General features: G+C 36.1%; 1 protein-coding gene across 1 annotated transcript in view; it reads right to left on the bottom strand.

The window, feature by feature from the left end:
- The window catches only part of slc6a15 (solute carrier family 6 member 15), a 25,771-nt gene extending 10,352 nt beyond the window's left edge, over positions 1-15,419 (bottom strand). Inside the window, exons 1-8 of the mRNA XM_016236309.1 lie at positions 15,265-15,419; positions 13,492-13,967; positions 7,384-7,541; positions 7,095-7,221; positions 6,744-6,925; positions 3,198-3,308; positions 1,680-1,921; positions 1,352-1,541 (exon numbers count right to left, since the gene is read on the bottom strand). Of these exons, the coding sequence (XP_016091795.1) occupies positions 1,352-1,541; positions 1,680-1,921; positions 3,198-3,308; positions 6,744-6,925; positions 7,095-7,221; positions 7,384-7,541; positions 13,492-13,795 (1,314 nt within the window). The 5' untranslated portion in view covers positions 13,796-13,967; positions 15,265-15,419. The remainder of the gene's footprint in view (positions 1-1,351; positions 1,542-1,679; positions 1,922-3,197; positions 3,309-6,743; positions 6,926-7,094; positions 7,222-7,383; positions 7,542-13,491; positions 13,968-15,264) is intronic.
- Between the last annotated feature and the right edge of the window lie 4,994 nt (positions 15,420-20,413).

The raw sequence follows: 20,413 nt of genomic DNA, 5'->3' as shown, positions 1-20,413 counted from the left end.
GTTGTGTGGGTGAGCGGTTTGCTGATGTCAACGTTGTGGATTGAGTGGCCCATGGTGGCGGTGGGGTTATGGTATGTGCAGGCATATGTTATGGACAACAAACACAGGTGCATTTTATTGATGGCATTTTGAATGCAGAGATACTGTGACGAGATACTGAGGCCCATTGTTGTGTCATTCATCTACGACCATCACCTCATGTTGGAGCATGATAATGCACGGCCCCATGTTGCAAGGATCTGTACACAATTCCTGGAAGCTGAAAACATCCCAGTTCTTGCATGGCCAGTATACTCACCGGACATGTCACCCATTGAGCATGTTTGGGATGCTCTGGATCTGCACATACGACAGCGGGTTCCAGTTCCTGCCAATATCCAGCAACTTCGCACAGCCATTGAAGAGGAGTGGACCAACATTCCACAGGCCACAATCAACAACCTGATCAACTCTATGCGAAGGAGATGTGTTGCACTGCGTGAGGCAAATGGTGGTCACACCAGATACTGACTGGTTTTCGGACCCCACCGGACCCCCAAATACATTAAAACTGCACATTTTAGAGTGGCCTTTTATTGTGGCCAGCCTAAGGCACACATGTGCAATAATCATGCTGTCTAATCAGCATCTTGATATGCCACACCTGTGAGGTGAATGGATTATCTCGGCAAAAGAGAATATACTGTATATATATTATTATAATTTTTTTTTTTTCAGCAGCCTTATATACCTCCAGTCTTGAGTTTCACATGATTCTTCAAAATCATTCTAATATGATGATTTTGTGCTCAAGAAACATTTATTATTATTATACATTTTGAAAACGGTAGTACTGCTTAATATTTTTATTTAATTTTTTCTTTTATTTTTAAGTATTCTTTGATGAATAGAAAGTTCAAATGAACAACTTTACTGTCAAACAGAAGTCTTTACTGTCACCTTTGATCAATTCAATGCATCCTTGCCTAATAAAAATTTTATTTGTATTAATTGTGCTGACCCCAAACCTCTGATCAGTAGTGTAAATAATTTTCATATTTTTATTTTATTTTACAAATATCATTAATTTTATGTTTTCTTGGGGTTATTCCTTTTGACATTTGAAAACCTTGGCAATTTAAAAATAATTTGAGTTCATAAAAGAAATGAATTCAAGCCGCTGACTATGGATTACGAGTTTTAAAAAACAGATTTTGATGGATCGTGCTCCTTTGTGTTGTATTAACTTTCAAAACAAATGACTGGAGTGAGAGCGTAGCTACCGGGGTTGTATTCCATGGAAAGTTTGTGTATATCAGTTGTCTCTTAGGTTTCCCCGAGGTGTATCGGTTCACTTTAAGCTTCTCCTCACCTTGTTCAGCTCTTCTTTGATGTCGCAGCTATCTAAACCTAGGCGTGGGTAATCGTTTTCCATCACGCCCCGGATAATGTTGGTCATTTGCTGGTAGTCCTCAGGGCTAACATTACTGAAATTAATATGGTGTGGGATCAAGCTTGGATTGATTTCTTTTCCAAGGAAACCAATGATCTTCTTTGTGTTCCTAAGATACATTAATACAAGAAAGTCAACCACAGGTAATTTGATCTGTATTCGGTTTATGAACTGCAAGTGTATTTTATTATTATTCTGAATATATTCTACTAAACTGCTTCTCATGGTTAATTTGTTTTGAACTTACATTTCCACACATTTGGCATTCATGATGTTAGCCTTGAAGCCCAGTACAGCGAACACGACCAGAGTGGCCAACACTGAGGTAAAGAAGTTAATGAAGGAGACCAGCACAGCGTCGAAATGGCAGTTGTTGTCTCGCTTGTTGTAGCTGGAGAAGGCGATAACACCACCGAAACCAAGACCCAGAGCAAAAAAGACCTGTGTGGCAGCTTCACGCCACACTTTGGGTTCCAGCATGATTTCCAGCTGCAAGAAGATACTGTAGTTTATTACTTGTCACTTGCTCAATTGGATGCAGTGATATGCTTTTCACTTTAAATATCTAAAAAACATATGAAAATGTATTAATCTGGCTATGATTGATGTCTAAAGCGGACAATTTTTTTAATCATACAGACCAATATATAGATTGATTGCTAACTGAAACATTGGGCTACACCACATTTATTTTTTTTACATATGAATGAACATATTAAAAATGTCTTAATATGAGAACTTAAACTAAATGAAAATTAGAAATTTTACCTTAGCTACTAAATTAAATAAGTTGAAGTTGAAGCACTAAAATTACTGGAAATAAAAACTAAGCCTGAACTAAAACTTAAATAAAAATTAATTATAAAATTATAAAAATGAAAGCTAATTTAAATAAATAAATAAATAACAACTAAAATAGTATAGTCTATGTAACACCATGACTAATGGACTTTATAGAACATAAAAGAAGATATTTTTGAAAAATTACTTTTTTTTTTTGGTCCATATAATGGAAATTCACAGGTTTGGAACAAAATACAAAATCTCTTTAAATATAACTATCAGCTATCAGCTTTTTTGGATACTGAGCTGCATCCTTGATAGCAAAGAAGTAAAATCAGCACTACAGTCTTCTTAAATATGGTATTTAATATAATAAGAAAAATTAAAAACATTTAATTAACAAATGATGGTCTCTTTTCTCCCCACATTTCAGCTACAGTGTAGCTTTTGTAATGGCTCTTTTCTAATTATCACTGTTTTTAACGCAATAGCAGTACTATTCCAAAGCAGAGGCTACATACTATCATTTAATTGTGTGTTACACAAACCACCCTCTGATAAAACTCTGAAGCGACACATAGCACAACAAGGGACACATTGATAGCCCCTTGCACTGAGGAGAAATGTGACCACATCTTGTGTCTGTGCGTTGGATGTGTAAAATAGCTTGGCACAACAAGACAGTCTGCTGCATTTCAGTCTGTGCTGATGGAAGAGTTAATTCACTTCTGTCGAATCACATCACAAATGCATGCTGGGAAATCTGGCTGGGGTATTGTTTCCATAGATACATCTATTGGTCTCCACCGGACTGAGACGACGGATACACATGGGAATTAGTAATGGATGATTACCATAATTCTCAATAAAGTGGATTAATTGCTGCTGTATGAACCAGAGCATGTAGAGTAAATTGGTCTAACCATAGTCGTAATGTGTCATCTGCTCACACATGCACAGATCATGTTCTTTAGGGTTTTACCTTTGGTGTAAACATGTGGATGATGCCGTCAACAGAACCCTTGAGCAGGAAAGCACGGGCCAGGAAACAAATAAGCACAACATACGGGAACAGAGAGCTGAAGTACATCACCTGCAATTAGACATAACCCAACAGAATATAAAAAAATGTCAATGTCAAATGTGATTTACAGTTTGTAGTACTGCAATATCACAAAGAAGGCTAGTGACTTCTGTTATGAACATGTTTTTCTCTGTGCTACTGTTTCTTAAACTGTAAAATAATTTTCTACACATAGGTGGCAGAAAAGTGCCCTCACTTGTTGACTTTGCTGACAGTCAACAGGCTTTTTTCACAGTACATCCAATTGTGATTTGTTTTTCAAACCTTTACATTTGTTACATTTTCAGTCCATCATTTTGAAAGTGAAGAAATCGGATCCGTTTGTTCAAAAAAGTGTAGTGAAAAAAATGCAGCTAATTTTGAATGACTCTTAATGAAAAAATATGCTTTTTTTTGGAGCCAGGTGGTGTAGTTAAGGCATCTATTAGCTGACTATCTAGCCTGAATGCCACATGCGATTATAAATGAGTGAATTGCGAAACAGCTGCAGACACTACTGTGCTTTGTGAATGATGTATGTTAAATCCCTGACTGAAAAATGACTTCTGAAATCTGTTCTGGCCAGTCCGATCAGACTGAAACATATTTCCAAAACTATTGCATATGGATGTGGTTTCAAAAAAAATTTGATATTTTATTTTTCAGAGTGCAACTAAATGCATTTGAGTCAGATATATTATTTTTGATGACCAAAGCCAGACAAATTAGATAATTTTTTTCTCTAAACATGTCCATCAAAAGAAATAGAGCTGTTAAATTATTGCATTGTTGCCAGATCATTTGTGACTCTTTGCTGTTACAGTTAACTAAAATTAAAACTAAAACTTTTTATAATTATTAGATACATTTAGAAATATTAGATACATTTGTTTAACTTAAAAATTTAAGTAAATAAGTGAATAAATTATAACTAACTTAAAGTCACTTTGTATTAAAGCCTCTGCTAAATGAATAAATAAATATACTACAATAAACCAGGTGTGACTGAGAATCCAGCGCTACTGGGAACGGTTGCTTCTCTTTTTAAGAGTTTACTAAAGTCATGCAGTCACACCCCAAACATAATTTCATAATTTTCTACTTAACAATAATTATAATGTCAGCACTTAATAACTAGCTTAATCCTTAAAGCCCATGTATAATTTGTTTTATGGACACATTTTAAATGGGTGCATATCATTCGTTTTTTTTATTGGGTATTTTCACTGAGATCTAGGTTTTTGCACTAAAACAGTCATAATTTAGTTGATCATGAAAGCTTCTACAAGAATGGACAGACCATGTTTATGATGACACAGTAAACGCTGTTCTACACTCCCATTTATGCATTTGCCAGACATTTTTATTTAAAGTGATTTACATTGCGTTTGATCAGTTCCCTGGGAATTGAACCCATGACTTTGGCATTGCTAGAGTCATGCTCTGACATGTAATGTGGCATTCACATATTAACGTAGGTTCAACAAGCTAATTTAAGTTGAAAAGCACTTTTTAAATTAAACAAAGTATTACTTAGATGATTGACGTTATTGGCTTTCTTTGATCTTGCTTTTACTGTATGGCCATGATGCTGAAAAAGCTACTGACTCATTTCTGAATCATCAAGGGCGGACCAGCCTTAAAGAGTAAGAACAAAGCCTAAAGTTTAACTATCCCACAGCTTCGAAGATTTAAAGATACACATTCTCTGTGGCTTCCCAAAAATGAAGCATCATGAAGGATTTACAAAGATCCGTTAAATCAATCAACCCCTCTTCCTGCAGACATGGCTCTAATTCTACAGTACAGTATCCTCAATCACCAATACTTGTAGCTGAGTATGGTTATTTGGTGCTGTGCCACAGAACTGTGAATGGAGATGGTGCACATAAAAGCATGGCAACCAGCATTGCCATGCTATTTGTGCACGCAAAATTACAAAAAAGAAAAAAGAATGGCACTGTGGGATTTTTTTTTCGGGAAATATGCTTTCTGGGTCTGTTGAATGAGACATTGGTATTCCTTTGTGAGGTAAATCCCAGATTAAGCTTCAAAGACTGACCTTATCCCCTGCAGAGTATAGTTTACTATATCCTGTACCATAATATCCTTACTGACTGAGGGGCCACACTTAAATGGTAGGAATCCATCTGCTATCCCTTTAGCTGGGAATAGATTAAATGTTTATCAGAAACCTTTATTATCTATCATGAGCAAACATCAATTTAGTGCACTATTTAAAGTATTTTTTGTGTAGTTGCTGAACCATTTTATGTTTTCTTTTAACATATACACTTTAAAAATATGTAAAAAGTATGGTGGCCCAGTAGTGCACAACACAACTGAATCTTCACAACACAACGCATAGGACCAGTTTCGTTGTGTTGCAACTTGTTTCCATTGTGTGGTGCTAATTTAGTTGCGTTGCAGCTTGTTTCTGCTGCTAATTTTATTGTGTTGTGGCTCGTTTCCATTGTGTTGTTGTAATTTTTGGGGGTTGTGGCTTGTTTCCATTGTGTTGTGGCTTGTTTCTGTTGTGTTGTGCTAATTTTCCATTGTGTTGTTGTTTGTTTCCATTGTGTTGTGCTAATTTTGTTGTGTTGTGGCTTGTTTCCGTTGTGTTGTGCTAATTTTGTTGTGTTGCGGCTTGTTTCTGTTGTGTTGTGCTAATTTTGTTGTGTTGTGGCTTGTTTCCATTGTGTTGTGTAACCCCCTCAACCTGTTGTTTTAACTTCCTTTTAAAGGAATATTTCACCCAAAAATTTAAATATGCTGAAAATGTTCTCACCCTCCAGCCATCCAAGATTTGGATGGGTTTGTTTCTTCAACAGAACAGATATGAAGAAGTATTTGTTGAAATTTAGCATTTAACGCTTAGCATTACCATACATGGATTTGTTTCTTACAAACTCACAGCTTTTTACTTCACAAGATGTTAAGTGATGGATTTAAATTGTGTGGATTACTTTTGGATTAATTTGATGCTTTTATCAGCTGTTTGGACTCTCATTCTGACGGCAGAGGATCCATTGGTAAACAAGTGCTACATTTCTCTAAATCTGTTCTGATGAAGAAACAAACTCCTCTACATCTTGGATGGCCTGAGGGTGTGTAAATTTGAAGTACATTTTAATTTTTGTGTGAACTATTCCTTTAAGAAGGTTTCAGTACTCACATGATTTGAGAAAACCGTCAGCTGTCTAAAGTGAGCTGGTTCAGAAGCACACAGATGCCAGAGTACCACATGTGGTCTTATCCGTATGATGCTGCATCACGTTTCACAACGTCATGCAGGCATGGATCACATGAGAGGCCTATGGTTCTCACTGACATGGGAAGGATCAGTCTGAAGGTCAGTGTTTCTCTCTGTGTTGCTTTTAAGACATCCCTTGAGGTCTTAGCTGACATTTACTGTGTGACCAAAGGCAAACTTTCTTAGAACAAAATACAAAACACTTTTCTTACCTTTCCAGAAGACTGGATACCCTTCATCATAGCAAGACACACCATGGTCCAAGCAGCCAACAGGCACAAAGTCATCCTCCAGTTAAGTCCTCCACTCTCAGAGATGGAATCAGAGATGTCCAAGGCCACACGATACCAGTAGTATGTAGTGGCTGAACTTTTCTCACACTCTGGTTCGACATCTAAACAATAACATGAAACTTACAATCTTGTACAGCATCATAAGATTGAAAAGTTCAGAAAATAAATCAGAAAAGTTGTTCAGTAAATGAAAATGTGTAGCTTCTGCCTAAATGAATGGATTAAAAAAATTCAAAGTGGAATTTCCTGTTCTTCTTTAAGTTGTCTTACATGTATTCGTTTTGTTTTTGACCAGGGGACACTCGTGCCAAGGAAGAGGCTGCTGGAAGGATTGTGAGAAGTAGAAGAGACTCCAACCGATGATGACATTGTAGTAAAGAGCCACAAAAAAGCACACCTGCAATAACAGAGAATGCAGTCAAATATATAGGCTACAGCATAGACTCTTTAAATGGTTTAATTAGTTGCCTTTCTCTTGAACAAAGACAGTATCCGACTTTGGCTATTTATACAGTGCACTTGAAGTATGGTACGTCCTTATGAAAGCACTGATATTCACCAAACAGCTGGCGAAGCCGATGCCACCCAGACGTGGGCTGATGTAGTTCCACACCCCAATACTGCCTCTTCGGATGCGCTGGCCCACTGCTAGCTCCAGAAAGAAGAGGGGAATCCCTATCACCACCAGCAGAATGAGGTAGGGAACCAGATACGCTCCTACAAAAGGAGAACTTTTGGTTATGGCCCTATTTATTTAGGAACCAAACTTCTAAACTGGTATGCACTTGAGACATACAATATGTCAGGACTTGAGACATACAATATGTCAGATGCAGTATATTCATGCTACAAGTAACAGTATGTAAATGCAATTAAACAATTACCCATCATGATCAAACATTCTTCAAGGTCAATATTTGATTATTTTTAAAGGTGTCATATATCTTACCTAAACAAACAAAATTGCTTTCATCTTGGTATGATGCTTATTTATTCATTCATTATAAATCATTTTTATAAATAATTAATTATTTTAGCTTACATTATATATTTTTAATTATGTATTTTGTTTATGGTTATTTATAATGCTAATCATTTAAAGTGTTATTTTAGTATTATTTATGTAGTATTTAATAGTTTGTTTTCAATCGATTTGACACTTTTCTCCAATGCAGTGTACTTGTTCTCAAAACAATTAGCACAGCCATCCAAACACAAAATTATCTTAACCAAACAGTTCAGCTTTACTGCAAAATGAAGCACTGCCATTTTTACTAGTAATGCATTTATTAAAAGTAAATATTAACATCAAATTTATAGGTGTGTTCTCTATTGATTATAAAACACATTCAGCTGTAGATGCACAAATATGCTACTGAAAATACATGTTTATTGCAATTCTTCAACAGGGAGTTGATATATATTGCATATATCTAAACGAAATAAAAATGATCCAACACCTGCTATCACCCATGAGAAAAAACAAATTGCTACTTTAAACTTCAAATCTGTTTATGCCAACTTTAGCAGCAAGAACCTCAAACAAACTTTTCTGATAACTACAGATCAGTCTTTTACAGCATAGTGGTGGATTTAAGCTAGTGAAAATACTAGTGTTCTAATAATTTTGGCCACCACTGTATTCACACGTGTGTGTGTGTGTGTGTGTGTTTGCTGTATACATGAATTATCCTGAATTATTGATCTTGCCTTTCATTTACATCTGGAAGAGAATTTCATTGCATTTTATCTACACTACATATTTGCTGCGCTTGCATCATAGGAGAAAAAATGTAAGAAGGTTAAATCTATGCTTGGCAAGCTCCTGTCTCAACATCTCCACAGACCTCTTAATTTATGGCTGTTGGTGTTGTTCTGGACTACCATGTCATCAATGCTGCTGTTCCATTCAAAATAATCTTGATTGTACACCTGAATGTTCCTCCAACTTAAATTCTGAAAATTTTTTTGACATTTACAGTAAATAACAGAAGTTAATAATTAGCTTAATCCTTAAAGCCCATGTATAATTTATTTTATGGACACATTTTAAATGGGTTCATATTATTAGTTTTTTTTATTGGGTATTTTCCCTGAGATCTAGGTTTTTGCACTAAAACAGTAATAATTTAGTTGATCATAAACTTCTACAAGAATGGACAGACTATGTTTACGATAACACAGTAAATCTGTATGATTAACAATCATATAGTACAACACTTTTGACTCGTCAATTCGTTCTTGCTCTTTGTATAATTTCCCTTTTATTATTACTCTAAAGCAATTGTGATAAATGTGTAAATGATTAGGAAAACCGCATTTCCTGTGTTGTGTGTGTGTATAATTAACCGAGTAGTTATCAGTTTAGGGCCAATCGAAAATATACCATGTTTATTTGATAGAAAGACATTACAGCGTTTTGTTTGTTGTGTTTGGACAATTGGTATATACATTTTTGTGATTTGTGTAAAATCTTTTTTCAGATATTTTAAAGTATCGGTTGGTTGTAATAACTATTGTGAAAACATTTGAGAGTTTTGTGCACATTGTTTTGAGAACATAATTTGAATGATTTGTAATTTTTATGAAATTAATGAAAACGTACAATCTGTTTAGGACAATTACAAAGTGTTCAGCTCACTATGTTAACTATTTTGAGAACAGTGACCTGAGTTTCAATTTTTAGGGTCACTGTTTTCAATTTTTGATGTACAAAATAGTGTAATATTTTGAATATTTAATTTATATTTCCAATTTTTTTTTATTAAGCTTTACTTACTGTAATTAGATTTTTAATGTTTTAGTACGTCAAAATTGTCAAGGCAACATTTCTACTTTACTTTATTTTAAAGTATTTTTTTATTCATCTAATATTTATATTCTATTTTATTTCAGCTTTATTTCAATTAACAAAACACATTTTTAATATTATTTTTAGTTAACAATAACAACACTGGCCTAATCTTACAGTATTTGACAAAATATGAATGAATGAGGTAACCCACTATAATTATTTGCAAATATTTTCTCTCTTGAATTAAACCGTTTCAGAGAGCCAAAGAAGGACGAGACTGACATTTTCAAACTGTTCAAGCATTGCCAGTGGCACAGGATAGAACATTCCTTCCAAGTGCCTTATGGGGAACAGCTTCAATACAATGGCATTGCTTTGAGAGTACTGTAGGGCTGCTGCTCCTCCAACATGTTGAAGTCATGTGCTTTAACACACAGAAACCTACTGAGATTCACAGACAATTGAGATGATTTTAAACAACAACTGTTATATTTAGAGACATGCAATTGGGAACATAAACTGAAGTGTTATTACATAAACTGAAGCGTCATTTACAAAATGTTCTGTAAACTTCAGTATATTTTATTTAAAAATGTCTTGCATCTTTTATTTCAACATTTGTTTTATTTTAGTTAACTATTATAACCCTTTTGTTGGGTGCCAACCTTATAGTCCAGGCTTTGGGCATGAACAATTTCAGGCCATTTATCATTGATTTCCTATGTATATAACCTTTATCATTGGTTATATAGGCTTAATCCAATTTCTGGCGCTTGCATCTAACCCAGGCTTTGCTACATAATGAAAAAGGTAAGCTTCATCAATGATATCACCGTTTTAACAGTTAATCTACTTAGCAACTTTATTGAAGACAGCAATATGGTTCTTTAGATTTTGTGCCTAATTAACTTTCAAATAGTAGAATGTTTTTTTTTGGGCATTTTGTTTAAGGTTTGTAATATAGGTCAGATTGGGGCACTGTGGGATGCTGGTTGAAGAATTGGTGACTCTACAGGTTGTGCGTGAGATGACTTCTGGCAGACTGAGGCAGCAAAATGTTGTAGGGGTGTTTCTTTGAGGACAAAACTTGCTGTCATTGATGGCACACAGATGGTGCAGTGATGTGGTTGCTCTGCCCTGGCAAAGACAGAGACAGACACGGCCCACACACAGTGACCTATTTAATCTAATTACTGATCTGCACAGCAGGGTGGTCACACTCACTTACGTATTATAACCTGGAAAGTAAGACACGGCAGGGTTGTGGTCAAACTCGTGCAGACAACAGGCCTTTGACACAAACTACTGTACAACTGTACAATCTTTAATGAGCCGAAAAGAACGCACGTCACACCTCTGTTCATCAATTTGCACTGACTACCAGTAGCTGCTCGCATAACATTCAAGGCATTAATGTTTGCCTACAAAACCACCACTGACTCTGCACCCCTTTACCTAAATTCATTACTTCAGTTATATGCCCTCTAGAAGCTTGCATTCTGCAAGCGAACGACACATTATTGTGCCATCTAAAAGAGGCACAAAATCACTTTCACAGACTTTTTCATTAACTGTTCCCTCCTGGTGGAATGACCTGCCCAAATCAATCCGAGCAGCTGAGTCCTTAACCATCTTCAAGAAACGACTAAAAACACATATGTTCCATCTTTATTTGACCCTCTAACTCGATCACTTTCTATTCTATTTAAATTCTACTTTATTTAAATTTTTTTATTTAAAGGTGCAGTGTGTAATATTTAGGAAGATCTATTGACAGAAATGCAATATAATATACATAACTGTTTTCAGAGGTGTATAAAGACCTTACACAATGAACCGTTATGTTTCTATTAACTTAGAATGAGCAATTTATATCTACATACATCACGGGTTCCCTTACATGGAAGTCACCACCATGTTTGTACAGTAGCCCTTAAAGGACAAACCGAGCACGTTTCGTCACTATGTTGTTCTTGCGAATAAAACACTGACACAATGATGAACAAGTAACAATAATATTCGCAATAACATATCATTTTATTGAATAATTAAGTAAATATAGTTCCTTAATTTACCTTTGTAAAGAAACCTCATTGCTGGCTACTATGCTGTCTCAGACTACGACATCTAAGGCCGCGGTCACACTAGATTTTGAGCATGCGAAATTCGTTCGGACGGTGCTGCGAAAAAAAGCGGGAGCAGAATATGACATCACGTGCCAAAATATCGTCACTAGTCATAATTCTTACAATCAGTCACAAGTATAGTTAATCAAGTACACACACGCACATGTGCCATCCGCTCCTGTATCCCTTGCACCACAAACCAAGCCGCTTCTCTTTTTATGTGATTTATACGAAGTTGTGTTGTATAAAGCAGAATGATGCGACACTGCTAAAATTAGCGATTCCTCCATTTCTGTACCGAGAGGTCACTTTGTGAGGTTTTGATCTTCTATTGGTCTTACGCATTTAAGCGAATTCGCAGGTCAGAGTTCACCAAACTTGGACTTTGCTACGCAGCGAACAGCGAAATATCTTCGTTTCCGGTCTGACACATTCGCATGCGTATGAATGAAAGTCAATGGAATGAAAAGTCTAGTGTGACCTTTAGTCCTGTATGGGCCACAGTAGCTTCTCTAAAGGGAGGGGTGAGCGGGGGACTGAGCTGTTGGTTGCAATTCGCAACCTGACCGCTAGATGCCACTCAAATTTACACACTGCACCTTTAAAAAAAAAAAAAAAAAAACTAACACTAGCTTTCTATTTTTTCTATTCCATCTACTTGTTTTTCTTTGTGTGTGTGTATATAAAAAAATACCTTGCTACGTGTACTGCGTTAGGCTAACAGAGATTTGTCATTTGCACTTACATATTGTTGCTCTTTTGTTAGTTTTGATTGCTTCTATTGTCCTCATTTGTAAGTCGCTTTGGATAAAAGCGTCTGCTAAATGACTAAATGTAAATGTATACAGTACAAACACAATAGTTACTACTATGTGAATCCCAAATGTAAGACAGTGGCTTTCCTTAAAATGATAGCTATTACATCGGTTGCTTCTCTTCTGCGTTTCTTTCTGATACAGAAGTCGTTCACTCACTCTGAAAGTGCCTTTTGCAAATGAAATGAGGAGAACAAAGAGAAAGAGATGAGTAATCATATCTAATGTATGTCATTGCTATCAGGGAGACCAGGGTAAGGAACTGTAATCTGCTTTCTCTTGACATTAAACAGCTTTGTATAATCGGAGATGTGTAATATAGCCTGTGATTATCCTGCACATGCAAAACCATTAATTTCAATGCTATGCAACTTAGATCTGTTTCATACAACTAATTCTAATTTGTTTTTATTGATCGTCATTTTGGTACTATTCTTATTCCAATAACTTTCTATGGTTTCAAAAGAAACTACAGCTGATTAGCCTGAGGAGTTTCCACACATAGTGCTAAACCATCACTTCATTATGGTGTATCTTTGTATTGACTAAAAATGCACTGCTTAGCTAAAATATGAAAATATCTGGGTCTGAAAATACACTGACTAGACTTGAAGAAGGAAATGCATGAGAACTTGCAAATGAGGTGTCAGGCATATGTCTGACTTTAGGTTGTCAGTCTAGAAATGTACTTCCTTTGTTTCTAAGCATGTCAATGAACTGAAACAGCCCAGTTTCACTCTCAAATATTCTCCATTCATATCTATCTATCTGAATGGAGAATACTTGAGAGTGAAATTGTGAGCTGTTTCAGTTTTATTTATAGATAGATATAGATCTACTCATCAAGGTGAATTACTTAGTATATATGAATATAATCCAAATATATTAACTTGATCATTTTGAATTAATATCATTAATTCGTCATAACCTACCGCCACCATTTTTCTGACACAAATATGGGAACCTCCAGACGTTGCCCAGGCCCACTGAGAAGCCCACTTGGGCAAGGATGTACTGGAGCTTGCTGCTCCATGCAGGCCTCTCTTCTTCCTCCTCCTCCTCCTCTGAGCCCTCCTCAACATCCCGCTCCTTATTCTGTGGAACATCTCCTACCATTAAAGAGCTGCTCTTGAAAGAGTCCTCACAGTTATCTTCATTGGAGAGCAAATCTTTGACAGATTCTGTAACTTCGTCATCGTCAATCTCTCTCTTGACGGTTTTGCTGTTTTTAGGCATTTGAAAATGTCTTTTTTTTTAGCAATGGGGAGGGAGAGATTCTAGCAAATCCGTTTGGGCAGGGCAAGTTGAGGTCAAATGTACAAAAGTATGTCAGAGTGGGATTTAGTCAATAGATCGAGGAAAGTGTGGGTTGATGAAATATTTATCTTCTCATTTTCAGACAGGTTTCCTGTTATATAAAAAAAAACAACGAAACAGAAACTAGACAGGTTAATTCCCCTCACATGATGCAATGTGTCACTAAATTGCATGCCTTTTTAATAACTTTCACTAGACTCCATTTCACTTTTTCAAAACTTCCACCCTAAAGGCTTATCAGTCAAACCCAACACTAAGAGTGACAAACAGGCAGACACAGCTGTTTTTTGAATTGGCTAAATAAACGCGCTTTCTCCCCTGACTGTATCCTATGGATGAGACAAGTGTAATTCCCAGAATATCTCAGGAAGTTGGGACAATTTTTGCATTATGATACCGGAAAAAACGCATACAGTACTTATTTTTATTTCACCTTTATTGTAGTCACAGCTAATGTGATGCACAACGCAGTAACGTCAGCTAGTAACCATCCCTTGCATCACAGCTTACTCCATTTGACATTAAATGTCACTCAAGCCAACTGGATCATTCGGAACACGATCATATTTCGCATCTAAATAATTTAGCCCCTCTGCGGAGCACGAGGTCGGTTCATTTGCATACGAACCCAAACAGACAAGAGCGCGCCTTCTGTAGTCACGTGGCCGCAGCGCCCCAGAATAGCAGGTTGTCGGTTTCACAATAAATTAAGAGCAAAACAGAATATTATAGTAATAACGTTATTAAATCGATCCTTTGTGGTTCAGAAGGTCTGGTTCGTACATTGTATACTGAACCATGAGTGTACAAATGTGAATGATGCTCTCTCGGTGGCAGCTCGTGTGATAAATAGATTTCTTTCAAGGCTGCACCTTTTTTATAATCCAGCCTCCAGTAGAACACATTTGGGCCTCTTCGTCATTGAATTTACGCTTAAAGTGAACTCTAAATTCTATCAAATGTTTTAAAATTCGCTCATTCAAAAAAGGCATTTTAAAAGAAGGTCGTGAAATCTACATGCGCATAGGATGTCAAGAATATAGGCTAAAGTAAATAATCTGTTATCAGCAAAGGCCATTGTGTCTATATGTATAGATCTTATATAAATTCCGCTTATTTTAGGGGAAATTATTAGACGGCTTTATTATACTGACTGATAATAGGCAATTACGCTCATGAGAACAGCATTTATTATTTACGAAATAAATATAATATACATTTGTAAAAAGGAACTTCATTTTTGACCCCCCCCCCCGCAACCCCCGCCCAAATTTACTATGTCACCCATGTGCGAGGTTTCATCATTCACTGCATGTAATTGCGCAGCCGTTCTCTCATCATACCGTATGTTAAATAAGCACAATAGAATAGAAAACAAATCAGCTTACCTTATAACGAATCAAAAGGAGATGAGCTTAGGTTTTAAAATGGGTCTGTTTTGACTTGCAGGCGGTTTAGATTCGATGGTTTGGACATAGAAGTAGAGCTCATTCACAATCTGATGTAAATGATGCAGGAGACGCAGATGCTCTGGTCTACTGTCTATCCGTGTTGTTCGACCCACAGGAGATTGTAGAGGAAACTGATTTGAGTTCCCTGAAGAACTGAACTAGGCGTGTCTTGTGTAGGCTATTCATATAATATATTTGAACACATCAAATAATATGACAGTATTACATCGCATTTTGCTTTAAATTGCTTTCGTTATGTTTGTTAAATTAATTAAAATCTAAATCCCCCCCCCCATTACATGAAACTGAGTGGTACAACCCACTAGAGCGCCCACAAGCTGGTTTTTAGGGGTGTACCAGTATTGTAACCTCGTGCTTGGAAATCTTACATCAGCTTTACAATAATGGCTAAAATCTCAGATAATGACACAGACTTATGTGAGTCCAATAACGACGTTTGTCTTAAAACTGGATATAGGCTACAGATACAACTGTAAATTGTATAGATGTAAAATTTGGAATAAAGGTCTTAAACGCGCGCCTCTATTCAGGAAATAAATGTGCGTAAATTGCACTACTATGGCGCTATAAGAAAACAAAATGATTTGGCCTAATAATTGTAAATTCTTGGTTACAATTGATGGGCAACTAGTAATAGAAATAGGCTTGCTGTTTTATATATTCTTGGCTCATGCTCTAATCTCTCCTCCTTTTGTTTTCGGTCATACATTTTCAATTTTTGAAAAACACATTTTGCGGACTAATCCTAGGATTGTACCCGAGCTCAATAAATCTTGCAGAAAGATTATCTAGAAGTCAAAAACAAGTTTGAGATCAACGTGGCTCCTATGTTGGCCAATGAATGCATGCACTATTTTAAGTAAAACTAATTAACTCGAATAAATGAAGAAAAAGTAAAAAAAAAAATATATATATTCCCATAAAACTCAGTATACTTATTTTAACTTGTGGAAGCCTGCAAAGTTTGATGCTGTTTAGCAAAAGGGTGCGCTATAACAGTGATATTTACACTGTAAATTAAATAGATTGCCATGCCTTGCATGACTTAAGTATTTATCAGAAAAAAAATTTGCAGCCTTCATAGTTTTTTTAAGGTCCTTTTTTAATTTTAAGAGCTTGTTCCTAAAATTTGTTTATTTGAACTTGTATAATAGAAAAAAATAAAGGGGAAAAATAAAATGTGTCTGCAGGATGTGGATCAAGTGCTTGCAGAAAATTTCTTAAAGGTTTTTAGTCACTCCCACCATTGAGGAACAGTGAGTGTGAAAGTTCTGGAAAGTTACTTTGATAGCCTATACGTAGTATATGCTTATGGGAAAACATGTAAATCATTTTTAAGTAATAAAGGGCTTTGTTGTTCCCAGTAGAAAATATTCCCATAAAACTCAGTATACTTATTTTAACTTGTGGAAGCCTGCAAAGTTTGATGCTGTTTAGCAAAAGGGTGCGCTATAACAGTGATATTTACACTGTAAATGAAATAGATTGCCATGCCTTGCATGACTTAAGTATTTATCAGAAAAAAAATTAGCAGCCTTCATAGTTTTTTTAAGGTCCTTTTTTAATTTTAAGAGCTTGTTCCTAAAATTTGTTTATTTGAACTTGTATAATAGAAAAAAATAAAGGGGAAAAATAAAATGTGTCTGCAGGATGTGGATCAAGTGCTTGCAGAAAATTTCTTAAAGGTTTTTAGTCACTCCCACCATTGAGGAACAGTGAGTGTGAAAGTTCTGGAAAGTTACTTTGATAGCCTATACGTAGTATATGCTTATGGGAAAACATGTAAATCATTTTTAAGTAATAAAGGGCTTTGTTGTTCCCAGTAGGTTAATGGCTGTTTGTGACATGTGATTGTCGTCTGCTGATAGCTGGAGGTGATCATAATGTTAGATGTTCCAGGAACTTTAGTGTGACGTTGCATTGCACTCAGCACATTGCAATGAGCCACAGGAGCAATTTCCATTGGTGATGAGGTTTAATCCATGACATCATTAGATGAAACATAAAGCTAACTATGCTACATACGTCTCAATGGACTAGTAGAACTAAATCTAACATATTGAAATATCACTGCATCGGAATCATGCATTATACATGCATGCATTATACATCTCCCAATGGCTCTTGTCCGGGGCATTATTTTGAGAATGTTTCCAGCATGTGATAACAAACACACACCAGTCAGTCACAGATGGCAGGTTGTTCTACCTAACTGTTAAATAGTTAATGTGCTAACTACGCCATGAATTAGGCAACACAATGCTTTGCTGCTGTCACAAGTTTTGCTCTATTTCCCCCCCCCCCCATCAATACCAGATGGTAAATTTGTTGGCTTACTTGTGGAGCAATAAAAATACAATATTTTTAGTTGAATAGTTTAATTAATTATCTGTGTATCATTGTGATAATTTATAGTATTCCGCTCTAGATTTTTAAATATCCATCTTAAAAAAATATTTAAAAGAGTCCTGGACTGAATGAGTGTCCAGCAATCACAAAGGAGGCTTTTCACAAGACCCTTGAGTGATTTAGTATTTAATGTAGTCTGACACTTTTCACATAGCATTGCTGAAACCCACCCATGCTGTAGTTACCTTTATCCTGATGAAAAAAGGTGGATAATCCTTTTTTTTTTTTTTTCTTATCTCCCTCTGTCCGATACCTTTTTGTCATATCTTAACTGTCCATGTTCCAAGATAATGGAATTAATGTGGGAATTGGAATGGACAGCGGTGCCTTCACAAGCTCTTGGAGATGTTTGACAGTGAGGGGATTAATTTCAATGTGGTCCTAGTCTTCTTTCTCAGGAATATTGGCCTGTGCCTTTGAGTTCAATTTAGTTATGGAATAATCAGAGGGTTGAGAATGAAACTGAAAGGAAATACAGAGATACAACAGACAACAAGATTTTATATCAGTAAGTTTGACTTTGAAAACTGGAACATTCACATATGAAATGGAATATGGAAATTGCAGCGACAGGGTTAAAAGGACCCAAACCTAGAAAAAAGGACTATTTTGGTTAACATAGAATTAGAAGTTCCAAGAAAGTTATTACATGTCATTTTTTAAAGATTAAGCAGAATTAATTGAGTTTAGCAACTTAATATATTACTTGTGATTTTGTTAATTCCATTTAATGTTCTTTTTTTTAGTTTGTCCAGTTCTTACATGCAGTATGTAGGGAGGTGGAAAACAATTTACATTAGATGAAAATTCTATTAATAATAATAGTTTATATATACTGTATGTATGGTGTGTATATAAATAAATAAATATATATATATATATATATATATATATATATATATAGATAGATAGATAGATAGAGATATATATATATAGATAGATATGGTATTTTAGGTAAAACATTTTTAAGGTTTTTGTAGTTAACCCTGATTCACACAACTTACAGGTATTTCCCCTAAACTTTGAGTGCTAATATGATACTGTAACAGTCAAGTTGACATATTTAGGAAAAAACGTGTATTCTTTGGTGAGAATAGCTACAGGTGGCTGACAAAGGATTCAAATGGGAATTTTTAAAGATTTTTAAAGATCCTGCTGTAACAAACTAGAGGGTTGTTTTATGTGGTTTATAATAGTAGCCCATAAGGAAGAATCCACGATCACAGATAGCAGCCCAGATCCGAAGCTGTCTTTTATTCAACAAGTTCTTTCTCTCCCTCTCACCCACTCTGAAAGAATGAATGGAAACAATCAACTTGAAGAGCAACAGACCAGTAATGGAAAACCCTTTACAGTATAAACACAGGGACACTATCCAAACTTGAGCTCTGTTCAGAGCTGAGCAGGCTTTGACTGCCATAATCTGCAGTGTAAATCTGCAGCCACTGCCTGTCTAGTCTCTGTCTGGGTTCCATGCTCTCAGACAAAAGCTCCGGACACCTTGCCCACTAACAAAGGGGTCGATTCCACTCTCCGCTAATTGAAGCAGACAAGGCTTGCTGATGGGGCCTTTTTGAGCAATTGAACTTGGTGAATGCTTCTTTGGGATCTGATGAAACATGGACAGTTGATTTGACTTCAAAAGCAGACTCCAGCAGGCACTCAGAGGAACTGATCATCAAAAATGGTCCCATGTTCAGGGAATAAAATATGTAGTTGAATGCTTTGAATAAAAAAGACTGCATGCCAAATAAATAATGTAAATAAAAAACACAGTCTGTCACGACTTATTGCAGTGAGAAGCTGGTCAGACTCAGTAGACCTTATCAATAAAACTACAAAACATCAACATTAGTCTAGTCCAGATATAAATGACACAATACTTACTGTGTTGTGGAGAGAAAAGTGATTCTGCTAGTGCATCAAATTTTTAATCTCAGCCTCCTTTTGAAATCAGTTTGTTCCTGATAGTTGTTAACCACAAAATACAATTTTTCAATTTAAAGGGGTCCTATTATGCTTTTTCACTTTTTAAAATTTTAGTCAGTGTGTATGTTTGGGCATAAAAAAGATCTAGAAAGTTACAAATCTCAAAGTCCACTCCAAAGGGAGATATTTAGTTTTTTAAAAATCCCTTCTCAAGAACTACAACGAACGGCTCGTTTGGACTACAGCGTTGTTTTCCGGGCTTTGTGATATCACAAAGCGGCTCATTAGAAGATCATTAAAAATAATTCCCGCCTACAGAAATTCGAATGGTTGGGGGGTGGGGAGGGGCGAGGCTGTGGTTAGAACGCTTGGTTGAGTGAGTGCATCAGACGAGACGATGAAGAAGAAGTGCTGCTGCAGAGTTAGTGTGCTGTAGCGTAAAATTTTCGGCACGTCTAGAACAATTCTTACAAGTATAACACGACGTAGCTGGGCGCCGCGGACAGACGGCGAACGGCGCAGCCGGTGTGCCTACACTCATAGAAAATAATGTATTTGAATTTTAAAGACTTGGCGCGACGTTGCGCTTCTCGTCCGGTGTGCGTCCCCCAGAAATGCTGTTTTTTTTTCACCTCCGTGCCCAAACGTCTTTGTTTGGGCTTCCGAAAGCGGATGATGTCAGGAAACGGTGGTTGCAATTTATTTTTTAACTCTGTTCCTGAGCATT

This window comes from Sinocyclocheilus grahami, unplaced genomic scaffold (assembly GCF_001515645.1).
Source record: "Sinocyclocheilus grahami isolate Dianchi unplaced genomic scaffold, SAMN03320097.WGS_v1.1 scaffold487.1, whole genome shotgun sequence".
NCBI lineage: Eukaryota > Metazoa > Chordata > Actinopteri > Cypriniformes > Cyprinidae > Sinocyclocheilus > Sinocyclocheilus grahami.
Note: the sequence above shows the minus strand (reverse complement) of the source record. Positions and strands in the feature narration are given on the sequence as shown.